The sequence below is a fragment of the Polyodon spathula genome, chromosome 22, assembly GCF_017654505.1.
Source record: "Polyodon spathula isolate WHYD16114869_AA chromosome 22, ASM1765450v1, whole genome shotgun sequence".
Lineage (NCBI taxonomy): Eukaryota > Metazoa > Chordata > Actinopteri > Acipenseriformes > Polyodontidae > Polyodon > Polyodon spathula.
The window spans coordinates 24737981-24760103 of NC_054555.1; the positions used below are offsets into that span (position 1 = coordinate 24737981).

The window sequence follows — 22123 nt, forward strand, 5'->3', positions numbered from 1 at the left end:
GGCTTCTCTGTCCTATGATGTGAATGTACACTACCAGCTTTCTGTCTGCCTCCATGAGAAATCTCATTGCTTATTCAAGGGAAAGAACACTTTGTAAATTGCAATCAATTATGAGAGGGTTTCTTTTGGTACCTTCCTTGGCTTCAGTGTGGCTGTGTTACCCTTACGGTTTACAAATGACTGTTTAATAGAAAGATTCTTCTTTATCTGCCACATTAATAAGAATGTCATCATGAGATCAGGGTAGTGGAGTCGTGATGGCCTGGGGAAGTTGAATGTGAGCAAGTGGCATGTATTTTGCATGCTTAATGTACGCAGTACCTCTTGTATGCCTGAGTTATTTGTTATGAAAGTTAACAGGACACTCAGTTTTTGTAGTATTGTTCATACTTAAAATAATTTAAAAAAACACCTAGCATTATTGCAAAAGATTATTTTGTAACGTGTGATGGACGTTACAATTATTAGAGCAAATGCACAGGTCTATGACAAAACCTTCATTCAAACTAGCAAACGAAATAACCTAGTTCTATAAATCACAGGTTGGAGCGGTTATGGCAAAAATGATCTGAAACCATACCCGGAGAGTGAAATTGTTCCTACCACTTTCCTTCTACTCTGATTAACCAATCAGCTGCTTTCTTAATTGAGTGACATAGTTTAAAGCCAGTAACATGTTTGACTCTGGCGAGGTGAAATGACCCAGGAGGTGAAATAGTAACAGGATAGCTGACAGTAAGGCACCCAAGAGCTTTCTCCAACCTAGCACAGTACGGAACCAAAGATCATTTTGAAAAGAAAATGCATGTTCGATATAAAATAGGCTTTTTTAGAAAATGTGACATTTGAGACCAACATAGAAACATGTGGGATTATTTAATTAGCTATAACGCCTTTAACAGTTTAAAGAAAAAAGTGGGTCTCTTTAGCCAAGAGCTTACTTCTTAGTCTGCCCCTGTGAGTTTATTGTAAATGGAAAAATCCTCTTCACTGTATTTAAGAAAGCATATTCTCGCCACAAGCCTTTCCTGATCCTCTTGTCTGATATTAAAGTTTATGAAAATCAGATTCCCCATCCTTAAGGCGATTACAGCATTTGAGCTGAATACATCCCCCGGTATGATATAATCAGATGAGACCACAGCGGTTTGAAATCCGTTTAGGCTTCAGTTTATTCAGTGGGTTTTGTGATGGATGTGGCAACAACGTAACGTCAGTGTTTACATTAGGCTTTCACTCCGGCGCTTACTCCACTGAGCAAATAACAAACTGACAGTTATAGCATTACAGAGATTAAAGTATTTACTTCTTATAGAGAAATGTAATATGTTTTAACTGGCTCTAAATCTAATAGCAGATGGGTACAACAGGCCCCGTTATTACAGGTTCAAATGGTTCTGTAATCCTGTTGTATTGGAAAGTTGACTTACACTGTCTCACATACAAACACATACAACTGCACACTTTAATACACACACACACACCCACCTCCAAGGAACTCTGCTGCTTGTGCTGCCTGTGATTAACCCAATCATTCACAGTTACCATATGCATGGTTTTGTAGTTACAGGGCTCAACCCATACATAAAGCAGCAGTTGTAACAATTTTCAAATATTAAAGATATTTGAAAAAACAAACGAACATTCAAAACACACACTGCCCAAGTATACAATTCAATATACAGTGCTGTTAGACAGTTAGCGTTTAGGAGTGTCAAAGTATAGCATCAAAGCAAGTTTCAGGACGGAAGCTTGTGTCATACTGGATACTGTAAACAAACTGGGCTGTCAACAACATCTACTTCCTGGTGAAAAGAGTATAGAGAAGGTGAAGATGATCATATGACAGTAAACACAAGATGCTGTTTAAAAACTGTAAACAGTACCCACAACTGTATTAGAACAGTCTGTACCAGTTAATTTCCTGTGGAGACTGGGGATTGACAGGGACTTATTGACCGATTAAACAATCGCTATGCGCGACCTGTAAAGTGAAACAGTGTCAGCAGACAGAGGATGAAAGGGCTGGTACAGAACATGGATACTGACAGACCACACACTGGGAGTCTTTGCCTTGGGGTTCAGAGCGCTATCTGATTTTATAGGATTATTGATATTGCTGGGGACATGTCACACTGAATTACACTCCAGCTCAGGCTGTGATGAGAACAAGCTCAAAAATGTCTATACAGCAAGCGGATGTCCCCTGATATTGCACTTCGTAATCGCAAGAATGGAAGCCTGGAAGTCTTATACTCCAGTACAGACCCACAAATCAGATTCCTAAAAAGATTAGCTCCTGCTCTTCTGTTAGCACTGATGGGTGCAATCAGATCTGGCCCCAGTCAGGTTGTATGACAGTTTTATCTTTGTAAGTTTCTGCCTGGGAGCGTGAAAGTTCAGCAGCATTGTAGCTTTATTTTAGTACAAAGCAATACAGAACAGACGAAAAGCTTCTGGACTAAAGGGTTGATTGTTGCTAGGCTTATTCTATAGACCCTCTCCCTGACCCAAATCTCCTCAGCACCCACCCAGGTAATAGTGCTGTAGTGTGTTAATAACCATGAAGTTAATCTAAATACATGGGCATAGTGAGGCTGTGCACTATCGTAATTTGCAGCTAGGTATAACACGTGACTCAGTTAAATTCCATTAACTGTTTTACCGAGGGGAATCATTCAGGGAAATTACGGTTCATAGCTAATGTGGACAAATGTAACGTGCATTTAAATAACACATCCCTCCAGCAGAAAGTTAATTGAATTGGGTGCCTCTGATAGGAGTTGGATAGACAGTCTTGAATAATGCAGTGCTGGCCTAAAAGTACCATTTTAATCGTGATCCACCTTGAAGTAAGCAGTCTTTTCTTTGTTAATTTAAAACCTATTAACAGATAAAACTAGTGCATTCTACAGCAATGGATAAATTCAGAAATACAGCACCATTGGAAATATATAATCACAAATGAATGACGACTAAGAATCCAGTAGCTTTATCACACTGGTAATGAGAAGAAAATCAGAACAGTAGTTCCCAAACTCAGCACTGTGAGCTGCAGCTCAAAAAGAAATATTTCCCATTCGACCATGACATCCGGCAAAGCAATGGGGTTATTGTGACACTTACAACTTTTACCTCAGCTTTAGCCTTAGTTAAAACACACTGCTTGACAAGTATTTCAAAGGCTTATGAAGGAGAGTTAGTGACTGCACAGTAAGTGCGCAAGGGGCAGTTGCAGAGCATTTGTATTCAGGTGGGAAGAGCAAAGAGGAGTGAAGACAAAACTTAAGGCAGTTAATCGTACATCTGAGCTGCTGTCCTGTTACAGTGTTTGAAAATCACATTCTCACAAATCCTTTCTTTAAAGCTGGTCCTGTGTACTTTGTGTTGTTATAAAACAAAAGACAAAGTCTCTTTTAAGTACTGAATGGTGAAGTGTTTTGGATGTCGTACAATGGTGTCCCAGCGGTACAGCTCTGTAAAGGCTTCGACTTCACACCTGGAACACATCCTCTGGGTCTTGGGTCAAGGCTGTAAAGATGCTTTGAGGTGAATGTGAAAGTGCTGTGCTCGAACATTCCCAATGTGTCTGTGTGCACCTGAAAGCATTGTATAGAAACAGTATATATTAAAAAGTGTCTATGGAGCTGGGCAACCATTCACACAACACTGGCAGTAAAGATAAACAACCAGCAACCCTTCAATGCAGGCCAATATGATCATACTGGGAGGCAATAATATATCTAAAATGATACCTGTTACTTTTTTATTTGACTGACATCTATTTTTAGAGTTTAGAAGCAGGGCATTGATTTAAATTCAGTTTCTGATTTTTATGGATTGTGAAAAGAACATTCGCTTTCACAGAAACATATATACTCCTTGGCAGTCTCAACTTGTGTTTCCACTAAATAGAGACATGATACCTGATGCTGCCATCTAGTGAGAGGCAAGGAAAGTACATATTGCATGTACAGTGGAAGTACAACATGATGAATTAACAGTGTTAAGTGGTAGTGGACATTGATTAAGAAAATTTTAATATAAAATGTACACAGTTGTGCTCAACAGGCAATAACTGGTTATAAACCTTGTTTCTATTGTTCTGTAAAAAAAAAAAAAAAATGTCTTTAATCACATCAGTAAGGATTTTCTACAGAACACTCTAAATGATACAGGTAATAGAGTAATCAAAACTGTATTATGCACGCACCAGGACACAGTGTTGATGTAGCTTGAGGGCTCAGTGAACAGGCCTTTTACCTTCAATGGGTCACCATGCTGAGCCATTGGCCTTGCAGTGAACTTTGTACCCTGGTGTGTGCATGCACTGTGTAGATTTTAATGGACTTTGTCTCTATTGTTCTTAGTGTGACAGTTTAACATGGCCAGACATTTATGAAAGAGTTGACCTTAATAATGTATACATGACCACCAAAAAGTTTTAAACACCAAGAAGGGCAGACTAAATAGAGTACAACAGCAAGAATACTTTTTATTCAAATAGTGCTTTGGAAAACCGTGAATTATGAAGTGCAGATCCCAGTAATTGGAATAACCTGTAGTGAACTTTTAAAGATGGCAGCATTAATGTAATGCCATGATTTCTAAATCAATTTCTATGATTCCCTCCTTGTCTTAACTGAACGAGAAGTATTTACAAATGTACTGTAGAGATATAAAAATCTTGCATCTGATCTAGCGGGACTGTCCTTGGATGCAGGGGCCGAGGGCCCAGATCACAGGTGCATATTTAGACAGGCAGACAGTGGTGCTTCCGTGAGTCTTTAGTGGGATTTAATGCAGAGCACGTCACTTGTGCTGACACAATGAGTCTTTTTTTAGTTTTAGACCCAAGTCAGAATCTAAAAGAGATGGAGCTTTATCCTATAGCACTCCCCAGTGTGCCTTGAATATTAGCATAAGAAAACAAGACAGAAGCAGCCAGGGTTGTGTAATGAAGGACGTGAGGAACATTAACTATGCACAGCCTCTAAAGATCCTCATGTCTTCAGCTTAAACTCTGCAAAAGGAATTAGCTACTTCAAAAACACATTTATACAGTAATCCTAACATTGTCACTCTCCTTGTGGTAACTTTTTTGCATATATTTCTTTCTAGTGCTTAAAACTTGAGATGTGACTGACCTTAACACCCAAGCAACAGTGTGGATACTAGCTGAAGTGAATTTCAAACAGCAATGAAAAGCTCCCTCTTGCCAAGCTGTTTGCATGTTTTAAATCTACTGCTACTTCCTTTCTCTCATGTTGTTTCGATCTTGCTATTGTATTATAAATTAAAATCTGGAAAGCAATGATGTATACAGTGTTTTTTTTTTTCTTGCAGATGTAGTAGGGCTTTCCCTCTTTCAGTATAAAACATAACACTGCAATGGTTCCAAAAGCATGTACTAGAGCCAGGCTCCATTAGTTGATCAGTAATACATGCCTTTATAACACGTCACTCAGACAATGCATACTGGGAACCAATACAGTACCCTATACAAAAAAAAGTACAGTACAATATGGTAAAAGAACACAAAACCAATATAATCATCAGAAATCTGTACTAAACATACAGACAGCCGTTATATACCCTCAGATTATAGCACACCAAAGGAAGCCAAGCCATTCTTAAAATGCAAAACTCTGCCTGACCCCAGCAGGGGATAATACATTAATAGTAAATAAAATTAATGGTAATCGGTTGGTTTCGACATGTGTTGGTTGCACATTATTTAAATAGTGTGGAATGGGTGTATTCGGCAATGCGTATAGAATATAATGGAGGCTTTGCCTACTTAACTGTTTAATTAAAATGAAATGCTAGTGAACAGAATGGGCCGGGTAATTGAACAACCCTGCGTTGCTTTCCAAGACGATGGGGACTTAATCATGCCGGCTTAATTGTCTTAATTATCTGTTTTGCGTAATCCTAATTGGAAGCTGTGTCCCTGTACTGCATGTTTGGATAGCAAGCCAGCTGATGCTACAGTCTTTGTAAAAATGTATGAAGTTTTATGCTCGAAGTTAAGGTCGAAGCCTGACAACAGGGTAACCCTGAAAACAAGATTAACAAATGCAAACTTTAAAGATAAAAAAGCCATTTCCGTGTGCATTCTTGTCCTTCTGCTTTGATTTAGTAGTACTTTCATTCTCATAATATGCTCTGAGGCGCAGAGAGATCTATTGAGCGGTCCTGTGTGTATTGTTAGTTGGCGAGGATGACGATGGCTGTTGTCCTACTCTTAATGGATGACGAGGGATCCTAATTATTGACTGAACTGCATGCTCATCTGTTTCCACGATATTGAATTACACTATTATCATGTTTTAATCGACAGGAGAAGACTGGCTGTATTGAACAGGTGCATGTTTGCTTGTTTATTCAGGACAACAAGGTTCAGTTTGTAGTGATTTCTTCATTTACCATGCCTGGTGCCCTCCAATGATAACTCATAGGTTAATTAGTAGGTTAATGGACCTGTCTGTTTCAAGGGCAGTTTACCACTCCATTGTTCTACTGTGGCTCCTCCATTCAGCAGACGGTGACCTGACTGTTGTCAAGCTGTCACTGACAGGACGGCAGACAATGTACTACTCGCAAACAGAAAGCAATATAACCAGACCAAAAGTAGGAGACTGCATTAAAAATGTGTTTCTGGGTACAGTTTAGAACTCTGTTTAGTGCACACAGTGAATGTGACCATTTTAGTGATGTAAATAAAGCAGAACAAGTAAAACACACACTATGTGTTGGTGGTAAGAGCGTGTAGATATTAAACCTACGGCTGTTGTTTGGGATTACAGTATTTGGTTTCATGGCAATAGGATTTTTTAACACTATGCCTCCCTCAAACTCAAATATCAAACTCAAGGATTACCTACTACTGTACTGAACAGAAATATGCAACAGTCAAGCAGCCAAAGCCAAGGTCAAAAGACAAGGCCACATATTTAGCAGGCAATGCCCAATGATACAAATGCAAAGGCCAGCCCTGTTAGTTTGGAGATAGGCTACCCAAGTGATTACATGACATCGTGTCATTTTTTTAAAGCGATTTTTGGAGTTATATGTATGTGCTGCATCCACTTTGAGTTTGACTTTAACAGACTCATTCAGCTCTGATTCAGGAAGCTGTCACTTTGCTGGTAATGGGACCCCTTGTGACGCTTGTTTATCTAAAAGTCGATATCATGATTTTGAAATTGCAATAAAAATGGAATGGCAGAGGGAGTTTACATGATATAGATTAAGACGCTACTGGGAAACTGAAGGCTGAGAAAGCTGTGAATGTCATTGTGACTGTTTGTTCCATGCAGGACACAGAGATCCTGAACACAGCAGTGCTGACTGGGAAGACGGTGGCTGTCCCTGTGAAGGTGGTGACTGTCGGAGAAGACAGCACTGTGACAGACGTGTCCGACTTCGTGAAGTGCCAGTCAGGGGATGAGGACGTGGTAAAGGTCAGTAGATTTGTTACACACTTTGGGGTAGTAAAATGAGTTAAAACATGATTATTGTTTTAACCTGGGGGTCAAAAACCTAGGGAGCAAGGATAAGATAATTCCATCATACCAAAACTCTTTGAAGCTTTTGTTAATCTAATCAGTAATTCCTTTTTTTAGTGTTATTGAAGATTTTCTGATTGTTGCAAGTTATTATTTACAGGTGAAAAGATCCTTTTGTGGTAGCTTCAAAACTGACAAGAACAACTACTGTACATACTGTATTGTGTGCAGTGGGGGGGGGAGCAGGTATGAAGTCTCTTGGTTGGCTGTGTGCACTCCATGCATCTGTGTTCGGAGTTTCTACAGTCTATATACTTAAGAGCAGAAATATATGATCTCTGGCAGTACATCTGAGTTGTGTTTATTGTTAAAAAAAACCATGTTTTTAATAACTGCAACACTGGAAGGTAACATTTTTTTTTTTTAATATCAAACTGAACGATTACCTACTACTGTATGGAACAGATGAGTGCAACAGCCAAAGGCAAACTCGAAAGACAAGGTCCAAGAAGATTATTTTTATTGGAGTTTACAGGAATATATTTGATTAGCCATTTTTAGTTTGGAAAGTCAGTAAGCCTTTTTCTATTTGGCCAAACGCCATGACCTGTTACTCCTCCTCCTGTTATTGTGCACAACAGAGATGGCTTATACTGTAAAAAGGCATCAACAGCAGATGATGTTTAGCCTGAATTATTAATTGCTCCAGTTCATAATGCATTTATTTGGAAATCAGTTTAGGGAGAAAAAAAAAAAAAATCAGAATTATTACTGTGTGAGCATTTATTGGAAGTGTTTCCTGTTAAGGAGGCTGTGTGGTCCAGTGGTTAAAGAAACAGAACTGTAACCAGCAGCTCCCTGGTTCAAATCCCATTGTGTGCCCCTGAGCAAGTCACTTAACCTTCTTGTGCTCTGTCTTTCAGGTGAGACATCTAGTCTCGTATTTTGTAAAGCATTTTGTGATGGTGTTCCACTATGAAAGGCGCTATATATATATTAAAAAAACAAAAAAAACTGTATAGCTATGGCTAAATGTTTTGCATCACCCTATAGAATGAATTAATTTTGCTTCAAAAAGTCAAATGAAACCTGCTGAACAGTGTTAAGTTAACATATTGAATTACATTATGCGTTGCAGTTTTCAAACATGACAAAAATTTTAAAATGTGATATTTTAAAATCTAACATGAAATTACGTACAACTATTATGGCTTCCGGTAGACTTTTCTGATATCATGTTGTAGTTTCTTTGATTACATGATGTTAAATCTCTTGTACAGTACAGTAACTTTTTGCATGAATACCTAATTTCCACAGAAGATTCTCTGCCTTTTTAAAGAGGAATCAAATAATTGAAATGGTACAAATAAGGTTCGTTGTTTTAAGACAGCACTCACCTTTCAGAGTAATGTATTTATTTTGAGCCGACCTGACACTGAAATGTCACTGAAACCTGGTAAATTGGCAGTAAATTGATCATTCCTGTTCACTGGCTGTTTTATTCCTTTGCTTTGCACTCTCGTCAATAAAGGGCCCGCAGATAGTTGCCATGCCAGTTGCAATGCTCACGAGGCTAGCCGCTCTGCTGGCCTCGCTTTCCTGTATCTGAAAGGGAAATCACACCAGATTGCACTATTGAAATGCCCCTGGTGGACGTCTGGATGGCTTTGAATGAGTGAATGTGTTGATTTTGAGTCAGTTGCCTCGGTTGGTCTCTTTTGCAACAAGATAAGGTCTGAGATGGCTGAGAAACTTGCACACATGGGAGGTTCTTGACATTCCAGTTGGATCCATTATACCAGGGTTTGCTTATTTGGGGTGGAGTGATGAGAGCGTTCACTCCGGTGAACACTGAGGATTGATGCTTCCTGACACGTGCTTGCTGTAGTAGTGCTAACATTTTAAACTCTGAACATTACCTTGGATCCATTATTACTGTCCAGTGTATGGTAATTCCTCCAGTCTCCAAGGAAGCCAGCTCTGCATGCTGTGTACATTCTGATTGACCCAAACACCGCTCACATGAGAGAGCAATTAAGGGAAGAGGCTGCTAAAGTTGGACGACAGCCCAGAACAATTTTCATTGCTCAAGCCCCAGCTTCTTCTCTGCTGCTTTCTTTTCAACCCTGCCAGGTCTCTTTTTTTTTTATCAGCTCGCGATGGTGAGATAGAGACAGTAATGGGTTCTTGTTAACTTGAATGAAGACTAAAAGACTATTATGAAGGGTGGAAATAGGATTTTTCTTTTCCCCAGAAGTGATTTAAGGGCTTAAGCAGGAAAATTAAGGTAGAAGGATTTGTAAAATAGCCAAGACTAAGCTTACAGAATTTCATCAGGTTAGGGAAGGATGAAAGATTTTTTTTTTTTTTTCAATTAAAAAAGGGCCAGCCTAATTTGCATGTTCATAATATTAATTTGCTGCTTTTTCAATTAGTCCTTTTTTGCTACATTTTGATTTTAATTGACTCACTTAGAAGTGTGTCTAATTGCTCTGTATACATAACAAATGCATCTTGCTGCCCCAGTTTTGTTAAAAAGTCCAGTGTTTGGCCAATTTTTTTCTCCACTTTCTGGGTCAGATGGAAATGCAGGCCGCTGCCATATTGGAACCTTTCTGGCGCTGCTGTTACGTCATATCGTTGACAGCCACCTATGTTGCAAAAATAACAAAAGGATAAACAGTAACAAAGTATTGTTGTGTGCCTAAGTCTTTAAACCATCCAAGGGAGGCCATAACAAAACAATGGCTACATAATATAGGAACAGAACGTACTCTCAATAGAATACTATGTGCGACAATAGAGCGAGTCAACAACAGGACGGCACACAAAGCACAACGGAAGAGCGCTCCAGTACATTCATTCGTTTGTTTTAATTTCAAGGAGAGGCTAAAAATGCATCAAAAGCTTTAGTTAACATGTTTTCTATTGAAATGGTTATAAATTCATTTGCATTACAGTTCCCCTTTAATTTATTTGCCATTTATTCTCTGCATACGTGGTACAGACTACATACGTGTGTCCTCTATTGCTCCCTCTTCCTTCAAAAGAAGAAAACTTAATGATTGCCATAGAGAAGTGGCACTTAATTATTAATATAATTATTACTCTGTCGAATAGCAGGTGGGATGGAGGAACAATCTTTTTCATATTGCTTACTACTGCAATATACCATGTAAAAAAGACTAGAAAATGAAGCACATTAAATTAAATCGTAAAGCACATATGTATGTTAAAAAGCACAAATGTCATGCAAGATTACCCTAGTAAACTGTCAATGGTGATCTAAATGGGATTGTGTTGGCCATGGAAGATACCTAACGTGTCAGTCTTGCTCCTCAACCCATGCTCCTTATCTTAATGAAAGCAGCACCATCAGACTACAAGAGCAGCATTGTTAGGTGGACTTGATCCACAATGATGCTTATTTAAACAATGACAGCTTTATACAGTTGCAGGGATCACATGCCACACCACATGATGAACCTAATTTGCATCTCGAATTCAGGGCGATGCCAAATCCAATTGGGTAGACAGGTCCTAATCTAGTAGCCAGGCAGTGTGTTTTTCACTGATGCGCAAAATGTTTGCAAAAGTACAACTGTGTTGAGAATTTCAAAACGCTTTGACCATCTTCAAACTGCGCAATAAGTGTCAGTCTAAGAGAGAAGAGTTTAGTTCATCATATTGTCTGTGGTTTATTGCTTATGTCAACCTGGCTCTACATTCTGCCATAGACAGGACCACCTTCATGCTTTATAATCCCGTCTCTAACATCATTTGTTGATTGCATCTGTCCGGCATGAAATTAATTTCCAGTGCTGCTCTGGAAACAGTTGTAATGTTTTCAGTAAGTTATTAATTGTGCCTGATTAATGTGATGCGAGAGATTATACCTTAAGGGATGTGACTTTATAACTCAAAGTGGAGTCTTACCTTTCCTATCCTGTCTTGTGCTTTTATCAAAGCAGAAGACCCCGTTCTAGTGACTGCGAGAGTCAATGATCTGTGCCTGTGAATTACAGTATACTTAATAATGTTCGTGTATTGCTAGAAAAAAACAGACTATACTTCAAAGGTGCATTGAAAGTTGGTTATAATGTAGATCTCTGGCAATTGTTTGTTCTTCTGCATTAAGTTATCTTAGAATGTATTCTAAATTGATAACGACATCAAGGCGGAACAATAATTCTTTTGAATACCTTGTCGTCTCAAAGGAATCAATGAAATCAGTACAAGCATCTACCTATTGTTTTATTATAAAATTAATATTTATAAACGAGACTCTGCAAAGAGATAAGTTATTTTAAAAAGAAACGATGTCACAGTTGTTTTTGTGGCTCTGTGACTTTGCATGGGAGTAAATGCTTATTGAGTTTGGCCAGATGTTTTGTAATGCTTTAAGAATGTGCTTTTTGTGAATAACTTTGAAATGACAAATAGTTTCAGAATGTAAGATTAGAGAAATATTTTCACTGTCACCAGAAAAACACTGGAAGATTCGCCTGTACCACTTACAGTATTGCAGGTCAAGAATAAGTAGAACATGCTTTCTACAAATCTACTGCAGTAATGTCTTTCTGATACCTTGATAAAGCAGTCTAACATTGCTGTGCGATGATGTCTGAACTGTGAACGGCATCTTTCCCATTAGAAAGTATTCCCATCTTTGAAGATCTCTAAAGGGTAGATGCCATATTCCAATTGGAGAAACTAGAATTTACAACCATGTCAAGAAATCTTTAGCCAACCTAATCCCTCAACTCCCCTCAATTTAAATCCATTGAATTCCCATGGCTTTGTATCCAAATTATACAAATTGTTAAACAAGAATGTGCCATACAGTAATATTAAAGTCAAAGTGGGAGATGGAGTTAGGAACTCCAATAATTGCATCATCCTGGAATAATATCATTAGCAATATTACATTTTCTTCACCCAATGCCAAATTAAGATTCAGCATAAAATTGTAAATATAATTCATTATACTCCTGACAGATTATTAAAATGCGTTTTGAACAGGAATACAAGTGCTGGAGATGTGACTGTGGCAAAGGACATCTTTCACATGTGTTATGGAGCTGTAGTAAGCTACATGATTACTGGACCCCAATATTTAGGCATATTTCTACAAATTTACAAATACATAACTCCTGCAACCCATTAGTTGCAATCTTAGGAGACAGATCTACTCTTCAAGTTAGTAAACCACAGTCTAACTTGCTACTTATTGTACTCCTCATAGTTAAAATTATACTAACTTCCTGGAAGGGTACTGAACCCCCAGTTTTATCACTTTGGAAGAACTCTGTACTGGACATTATTAACTTGGAAAGAGTGGGCTCTACTTTTTTAGATAAGGACTCTGAATTTACTGAAATATGGAATAGTGTCCTCTTATTTCATGGATATGGATTGTAACTAAATGATATCAATATACCGTACCTATATGTATTTATATATGAGCTACCCAAAGTTATCGTATCATTTCACTGCGACCACTTTTCGCTTGCTCCAACTTATTTAATACTAGGAGCATATAAGAGTTAAATATGTATCTGTTGACTGTGACATTTGTGAAACATTGTGATATACTTTAATATGTATTGATTGCATGCAGGCAGATGAACTGAAACATGTATTGTTATTAGATTTGCAATTCAATGTTGGGAGGTCAGTAAACTCAAAGTGCCCTTATTGGTGAACTTTACGAAGGGTAGTCGAGTTAGTAGGAGTCAATGTACCGCCAGCAACAAGGATTTAGGATGACAGAGTTATGAAGTGGTCTGTATTTCAGCCTTGATGAAGTTCAAGGCCAATTTCATACCCCAGTGCAGCTTCAAGTACTAGAGGAAAAAGTTATTTCAGGTACCCAGGGGGAAAGATAAATTGCCAAAGGCTTCAAAAGCTTAAGTAAAGTTTCAGTTTCTTTTGTTGGCAAGACTCCTGCTATACTTCAAATTATCATTTGCTGTATATTGAAATGTTTATTTTCAGGCATTGCAGAATTCCAAGACTACTCATGGCATATGGAAAGTGGTGACATCAGAAACCATCAATAAGGAATGGGGACAGAATAAAATGACCCAGTACTTCTGCAATGACATCAAACAGATACTGTTTTTAAAATGTGTTATTTCTGTGAATAAAAGCCTTTACCATGCTGGTCAGCTATTTGTTTTTAGTCCAAACATGTGTCCAGTTTTAGATAGAGCCTAATCCAGCAATGTCTTTCAAGCATGTATTTTGGATCATGGTATTGTTTCTCAAATGATGAGTGCCTCTTAATTGTATTTATCAGAGCCAATGTTTTCCAATTTATTTGTGTATCTTCTTCATCAGTGAAGACCTTGTTCCTACCAAAGCCCCTCTGTAGAGCAGCTTGTTATCCGTGGGGCAATGCACTTCCAATCTGGAGGTCTGCTGATGTGATTCCTGCTTCAAAGAGAACCTTTTGCCTTGCTCCTGTCAGCTCACTTTTTAGTAAATTGTTCTAGGGAGGCATCACAAGAAAGAAGATTTTAATTTGCCTTTTAGTAAGTTTTAAGTACAGGACCCAGGCAGGTCTGCTTCATGTTAGGTTTTACAAAGAGAAGATTTATGTTGTACTTGTTTCATTAAACTTCATTAAACTGGTCCTCACTTGGTTGAAAGTGGCTTAGTTGTTCCAGTAGTCTTACTGATGTCTGTTGGTTGGAGAGGGTCTGTGGAGTAACAAGACCATTCATGGTCAGCACGGAAGGCTGTCTTTTGACACTGGAGATTTCAGTGGCATGAGATTGCTTCTGATGCGATTACAGTTACAGTGTTACAGTATAATTACCTAATGTTACTTTTTCATTCATGTTGCCGTTGCAGCTATAACTGATAAAAGATCAATAAAGGGGGTAAGGGGGCTTGAACAAACCAAACTATGGTTTGGTTACATGTTGTAGCCTGAGTGTGCGTGTTCCTCAAGCAGACTCTTTCTGTGCATGTTACTGAGTATGTTCTCTCCTCCCTGCCCCAGGTGTCAGACAGGTGTGACTACGTCTATGTGAACGGGAAGGAGATGAAGGGGAAGGTGAAGATGGCGGTGAATTTCACCTACGAGTACCTGAGCGCCCAGCTGGAAATGACTGTGTGGATCCCTCGGCTCCCCCTGCAGATAGAGGTGTCTGACACTGAGCTCAGCCAGATCAAAGGCTGGAGGGTCCCCAGCCCAACCAGTAAAAGGTGGGTAGTTAGCACCTTTCCGTATAAGCATTCAAGAATGACTACAGCCAGTTTAGCCATTAGCATGCAGACAGATGTCATAATTTGTAAACTGTATTGTTTGCTAGTTTTAAAGATTCCTTGTAAATGGCAAAAAAAAAAAAAAAGAAAAAAAAAAGATTACAGCACTCTGTATTTTATCAGTTCTGTTACGTTGTGACTCTGGGCTTACATCACTGAATCAGTCAAGTATAAAAGCCCGCAGACGGACACATTCTGTATTAAAGTGATACCAAAGTCATTGGATTCTGTTTTGTTCTCTTGTACTGTAAATAATCCTTCAATATGTTTTTTTTTTCAACATAAAAAGGACTGCGCTCAATGGGTAGCAGTTTTTTCCGAGTCAATGCAAGATACTTGTGAATACTGTGCCTGGAACGTGCTGGACTGCATTCCCCAACTGACTAAAGACAAGGAGCATGTGAATAAATATACCACAGCTATTGTCATTGTTTTAAACAAATGTATTACAGGGAGGGATACATACTGTGCGGTAGACACAGGAGTATCTCCTTCCATCTGTGAGTTGACATAGCAACCAGACAAAGTGGAAAAGTACATGCACAATGTAGAGTGAATGTACCACACACAGTTTTACATTTCTAAACAGTGCATGCAAACAACAGCTGCACAAATTATATCAGCGACAGTGCAAGGGTGTCTTGGCTGCAATCTTACACAGATACAATGATCTGAATAGAGGCAGATCTAATCTATAAACATCGATAAACATCTATACACTTGACCACAATTCATTAGATGTTGTTGTATGCAGTAGTGTTAATAAATACATGAGTAAATAAATCCCCCAGGTAGAAAACACAAGCTGAATTGTTTGAAACTGAAAGTTGGCGTTATTTAGATCCAGCACTGTTTAGATCAGTAAAATAGACTCTGTATGTCCCAGAGAGATAAATAGGTTTGCACTGATGCAGTCCAGACTCAGTTAGCTGCCGAGTCGCACCAGTTGCCTTCAAATCCAACTAAAAAAACTCAGCAGTGCGAATTACTGCTTAAGATCCATTAACTAGCTCAAGCATGCACAGACTTCGTTTTTTTTTTCATTTCAACCCACTGGGAGTAAGGCATTGTAAAATGAACACAAATTGATGCCACTTCGGTAAAAATAATTATTTTTGCCCGCCTCAGATCCCTTAATCATGCAGCAGACATACAGCAGACCACAGGTGCTTATGAAACGTGGCTTTACTGTACATCTGAATGGTTTCTTCGATTTGTGTTTTAGTTAATGTAACATCGTACAATCAAGCGGCCAACTGTGACAAAATACGTAAAAAGAAATTACTGGTTTTTCGGCAGGCAGTCAGTAAGTATACAGGCTCCTGCTGTAAAGTATGCTATACCTGTATGTAATTTGTTGTGGTCCTTGTTCCAGTTGACAAAGGGGAAGCTGCTTTATGCTGTTGTCTTGAGGGTATGAGTTTAACCTGATATTTCTGCTTTGGAAAGACAAAGAAGAGGAAGTGGTGTGGTTTTGCTGTGTGGTATTTATCAGAGTAGAGCGGGCGTGACCTTGTGAATGGCCCTAAAACTCCAGATGACAATAGGCAGCACAATGATGTGCACCACATTCTAACAATCAGTCCAAGAACCTGACACTGAAATGACTTGCTCTGGGCCTTTATAATCGCCTTTATTTTTTTAATAGATTCCCAAGTGATCTGAACAAATGGCAACAATGAATCACTGGTACTAACTAGTAGGTACTAACTTACCAATTCTTAGTATGAGCAAATCCAACACTGAGGCTGCATTGTTGGGATGGTTTACAGTTCACAATTATCTTACATTAAATCATAATTACTTATGTCTCTGTACTACTCTTCAATAGTTTAACCTTATGTGTTAAAGCCAGTCCGTTTTGAATTTCCCAATAACATTTTCAGATTTCTCTCCTTTTGACCCTAAATAGACATGTCAACGTGCAGCGATAGGAGGTTTTAATGACATAAAAAGAACATTTGAAATTTTTTAAAAACATGTACTATGTGTGGTTCATTTACAGAACTAGAGAGAAAAACGTTAGCGTGTCACAGAACAGAAAAAAGTCAAAATAAATTCAGCGGTTAGCCAATATATTCATTTAATTTAGTTGACTTCTACATGGTGCTCTACAAATGACACAGGTTCTGGTTTTGGATATCCTGTCATGGCTGGAGTCCTGTCAGCTTCTGACTATTACCTTGTTTTCTTGGGTTTAGAGGATGATTTTTCTCTTGGTGTTTCCATGGAGTTTGTTTTTTGTAACATTTTGAAAACTAGTGACACCAGCATTGACATCTGAGCTAAAATGCCCACTTGAACTTTTGAGCTGTAAATGTCAAAATTATTAGCCCAAGTCGTTAGCTAAACATGTCAAAACTGTGACATTAACCTTCCCCAGTTTTGTGCATGAGTAGGTATTTCTCATTAAACCTAATGGAGGCTGTCAATTGCTTTTTCTTTTATACCTGGACTCTTTTTCAGGAACAGCTCATTGAAATGATTGAGTGACATTTCAGCTGAAGTCAGTTCATTAAACCTGTCTAAACAGTTAGGTCTCAGTCCTGTGATTCAGGCATGAAAAATACCAAAGCACTTTTCTGAAACCTGGTTCGGTTTTATGTTAATTAAATACAACTGTATCTTGATTTTTATGCAAACAAATTCCATTTAGCTCATGTTGCAAATCCAATACACTGTCACTTATCCGAAACAGTCAACATTAAAAAATGATGCGGCCAGCGGAGTGTGGCTCATTAAACAAGTATTGTCGGCTTGAACTGTAATATTGGTCTCTGTGTCCCAGGATTGCACGGGACAGCGATGATGAGGATGAAGATGACAGGAGAGGGAGGGGATGCACGCTGCAGTACCAGCATGCAATGGTCCGAGTCCTCACATACTTTGTAACCGAGTCCTTGGAGCCTGGAGGTCAGCTGACCTACATGCTGGGCTCTGATTGGCAGGTTGACATCACAGACCTGGTGACAGATTTCCTGAAAGTGGAGGAGCCCCAGATTGTAAAACTGCATGACGGGAGGGTCCTAATGGGCCTGGATACCGGCATGACAAGCATACAGGTAAGAGGTGTCTGTTCAAACATGTTGAGTGCACAGTAAAACAGAGGATACACCATGAATGTTCGTGGAGTACTGCACACTACTTATTGCCCGAACGAGGAAGGCAGAATAACCCACAAGCCCCCAGAGAGGTTAATTGGGTTGCCTAATCAGAACACTCAGTTTACATAACAAGAACAATGTATTGAAAAGAATATTTAAAATGTTTAACCTAAATTAAACAACAACATTTGGTGGTAAAAAAAAAGAAAACTGTTACAGTTTAAAACATGCATTTACTATAAATATACATGCATTAAGGTTGAATTAATTGTTTTAATAAACAACTACTTTAACAATATGTGAGAGACTGGGTTTAAACCTCCTCTACAATCCCCAAAGTCTGCACACGTTGCTGTCTTGTCTAAATGTTGCCATCAATGAGGTTTCAGATTTACAATGCACATTTTTTTAAAAGCTTAATCCCAGCAGATAACTGTAAGCTCTTAACCTGACGCTAATAAAATTGACTACTGGTATAGAGAGCTATTGAGACATCTCAGTCTGTATCTGTCTCTCCATCTGCCTGTGTTATTGACAGCACTGTTACAGGCATCTAAAATATATTTAATAACAACATTGCATATTGATTAATTGACTTGTTCAGTTTATCAACCAGGGTGATGCCTTGGGTTAATTTTAATCAGTTTCAGATGTGTTGGGTCTGAGACTATCATTTGAAATAATAGACATGCGATACGCTGGACAAGCCTAAGAAATTTTAACTTAAGTATTGGGAATTCATTTATATGCAAAAACCTTTTATCTCAAGATTGTCTGTTTCTGTTTGTGCTGTTTTAGGTACGTATAGTACTGAATAACTCTGTCTGTGTCTGCAGGTGCTGTCCCCTTTATCAGACACCATCCTGGCTGAGAAGACGGTGACAGTGCTGGATGACAAGGTGACCATCACTGACCTAGGGGTGCAGCTGGTCACGGGGCTCTCACTGTCCCTTCAGCTCAGCACAGGAAGCAACAGGGCCATCATCGCCACGACAACCACGCAGGAGGTGCTTCACAGTCCTAAACAGGTATGTACCGTATATGTACCTAGTGTGGAATGAGGGACCTTTCTGTTAGAGAATTAACATTGAAGAATAATATGCTGACGTCCCTGTCAACTACTTGCTGGTCTTGCGCAAGAAGACATTTTACGTCAATGTAAAAGATCTGAGAACGTTTTGATTACTGTTAACACATATCTTAATACTACTTACAATTTTCCAGTCTTGCAGTATTAAATTTGTAGATTTCCAGAGGAACACCTGTGAAAGTAAAGCTACAGTATTTGATGTATGAAAATTTTTATATATTTTTTTTTTACATTGCCAAGGGAATGCATTTAAATGGAAATGCATTTTCGCAAAACAAGTGCTTTTAAAAGAGCAATTTACTTGTTATGTTGTTTTCAGCAAATTCCTCCTCCTGCATGATTTATAATACTGAATGTGCCACCAGAGCACAAGAGTGCTACACAATTAAAAATAACATTACTATAGAGACTGTTTATTGTCTATGGAAAAAAATAATAAAGTAACTACAATGGATTTAAGCAAAACTCTCTCATGTTCATCTTCACATGCCCGGTTTTAAAATGGGATGGTAAGGGGGTGACTCACCTGGTAGCGGTGCAGCTGCGCGGTGCGATGGGTGTCATACAGCACAGATGCATGATCTGGCTGTGCAAAGTAGGCTGGTCTAGGCTGGGGACTCCAAAGGTAGCACTGCATTGGCTGTGTTGTTCCCATAGGTTAGGGAGGCAAAAAGGGCAGGGACTGTTTCTCTTCATCACGCTACAGTGGACCCTACTGGCCAGGTGCCCAGTGAGCTCAAAGGTGGACTCCTGCAGGGTTGGTCCTTATCCTCCAGAGGTTGGTAGCTCGCTGACGTATTCTCTTGAGTTCCTGGGTGCAAAAGGAAGCTGGCTTGGTCGTGGGATCAGAGGATGCCCACTGAACCTTCAGTTTTCCTGAGCCATGTGGGGACTTCCTACGGTGAGGGGTAAAGCGATTGGCATTCCAAACGGAGAAAATCGAGGGGAAAAATAATAATTGAACACACAAAATTTAGAATAAATAAATAAATAAGATGGTAGTAGACACATAAATAGAGATCATCAACGCCTTCAGTTATATTAAAGAAAACAATGTTTTTTACAAACCATGTTAAAAAAAACTGCAAGTTGATAAAAAGCGATGTGTTAAATCAACTTTAAAAAGTTTTGGAAACACTTAAGGATAAAGAAGAAAAAAAAAAGAAAAGAATTCCAGCTCTGCTAACACGTGTTGTGCTTTTTTGTATTTCTAAATTCCGGGGACCAAAAGCCTGTTTATCTCTGCAATCTCCCTGGGTAAGGTAGCTGCTGTGCAGATAAGTAGGCACTAATTCGTCACCTTTTCTCAGTAATTAGAAAGCCTTGTCAAGGAATGGAGAGGATTTCCTGTGTGTGCGAGGCTTTAGATTCTGATTTTCAATCTTTTTTTTTTTTTTTTTTTTTCTTTTGCATTAAGATTCAACTAATCAACCGGTCAAATTTGACTGTATCTTTAATCTCCAGTCTTTTTGATAATCTTCCTTATCTCCAGTGCTAAAGATCACAGGATTCAGGACCCCACACATCTTGTTCCATCACATTTTCTTGATTTTCTAAAAACTGACCTAAAGTTCTTTACTAAAAGTATGAAACTGGTGTGGGGAAGACATCCACAACAATTTAATTTGAGCAGCTTTCCAGTAAGGACTGGCATCCTCCATGAAGCCATTAAATCCAAGAAGCCATTTAATGATAGGGACTGTGCATTCAGGAGACTAAAAAGGTCAAATAGTGTTCTGATGGAAAATTGATTCTGTAAAATTTAGCATCTTCATTGGCATACTGCATAAAATAAAGAGATACATAAATTGATATATAAATATTACATGTGCAGTAAAGGGTACACTGGCAGCAAGCTCAATGGAGGGTGGGAGAGGGGGGGGGTAACTGGAGGAGTTGCGGGGAACTGTTCCCCCCCAAAGGTTGAGATGAATAAATTCAGATAAATATTTCATTGGGGTTCATGTGACATCATGACACCCATGGTGAAACAAGCATAATATATTCAATCACTTACCAACAATGAGTTCTAATATGATTGTACAGGGAATCAATTTCAGGTATTTTGCATTCTTTTGAAAATCTAAATCCCCGGGCATTGTGTTTTCTTAGATCTTTTTAATGCTAATTTATTCAAATATGTTGATATAAAATGCCACATAAATATGTAGAGCTTATTATGTCAATGAAACTAAGAGCTGAAATTGTTATTGAAACAACAGATGAGATGGGGATCAAACTGCCAGCTGCCATTCAAAGCAATAGGACACAGCAATAGTGAAATTAACATGACTGTGCATATGGTGCACCCCAAAGCCATTCTGAGCCAGCTCCTGGTTCGTAACTAGCTACTTTATGGCTTAATTATCTTCCCCTTTAAATTGTTCTTACTATATCTCTAATTAGAACAGGATTTTAGCAAAAGACAGAAAGTGGCCAATTCCATGTGAGCAATATGCCACATGTAGTTAAATAAATCAAGTACAAATAAATCAGTAGAGGGGATAGAGAACTGCATGGTGGTGAACAGAGACAGTGATTAACAGAAGCACTGGGAAGAGGGTGGAGATGCTTTCAAACAGCAGCACACTGATTACAGCATTACACTGATGACTAATCAATCTCATAAAGCTACTTTTAGTGCTTAAACCTTATTAAACAGAATCAATTGTAATTCTTTGCGTATTGGAATTGGCTATTGTATACCTTCATTGCATGATTTCTGCAGCTTTAGAGCTTTTTTTCCCAATGAAAATCATGTAGTCAGGATAAAAAACTATATTTTTATTTTGGGTGTTTGTCAGGACCACGAGGCATACATTGATTCAATTATATAAATTGCTATTTGCACCGAGAGCTAAGCTCCTGCATGATTTACATGGAAACGGCCAGATGTGCTGCTCGAAACATTGCAGCTCACATTATACAGGATCATTTCTTGGAGTATCTTTTAAATTGTCTGAAAATCAAAGGGTTTCTGATGATATCATTCACACCAGTAGCTTGAAGGGTCCATTCGGTTGATCACTCCAACACTGGATATAATACTGCTGCCCTACCTGTCATTTTACACAGGAACAACATCTCAAGCTCACTATTACAGATGTCAGTTTGTATAAACTTGGAACACAAAGGGGTATTAC

At 38.6% G+C, this 22123-nt stretch overlaps 1 protein-coding gene across 1 annotated transcript in view; it reads left to right on the forward strand.

Moving 5' to 3' along the window:
* LOC121297537 (transmembrane protein 132C-like) overlaps positions 1-22123 on the forward strand; it is a 118247-nt gene that overhangs the window by 94295 nt on the left and 1829 nt on the right. Inside the window, exons 6-9 of the mRNA XM_041223891.1 lie at positions 7323-7466; positions 14521-14726; positions 17575-17848; positions 18727-18918. Of these exons, the coding sequence (XP_041079825.1) occupies positions 7323-7466; positions 14521-14726; positions 17575-17848; positions 18727-18918 (816 nt within the window). The remainder of the gene's footprint in view (positions 1-7322; positions 7467-14520; positions 14727-17574; positions 17849-18726; positions 18919-22123) is intronic.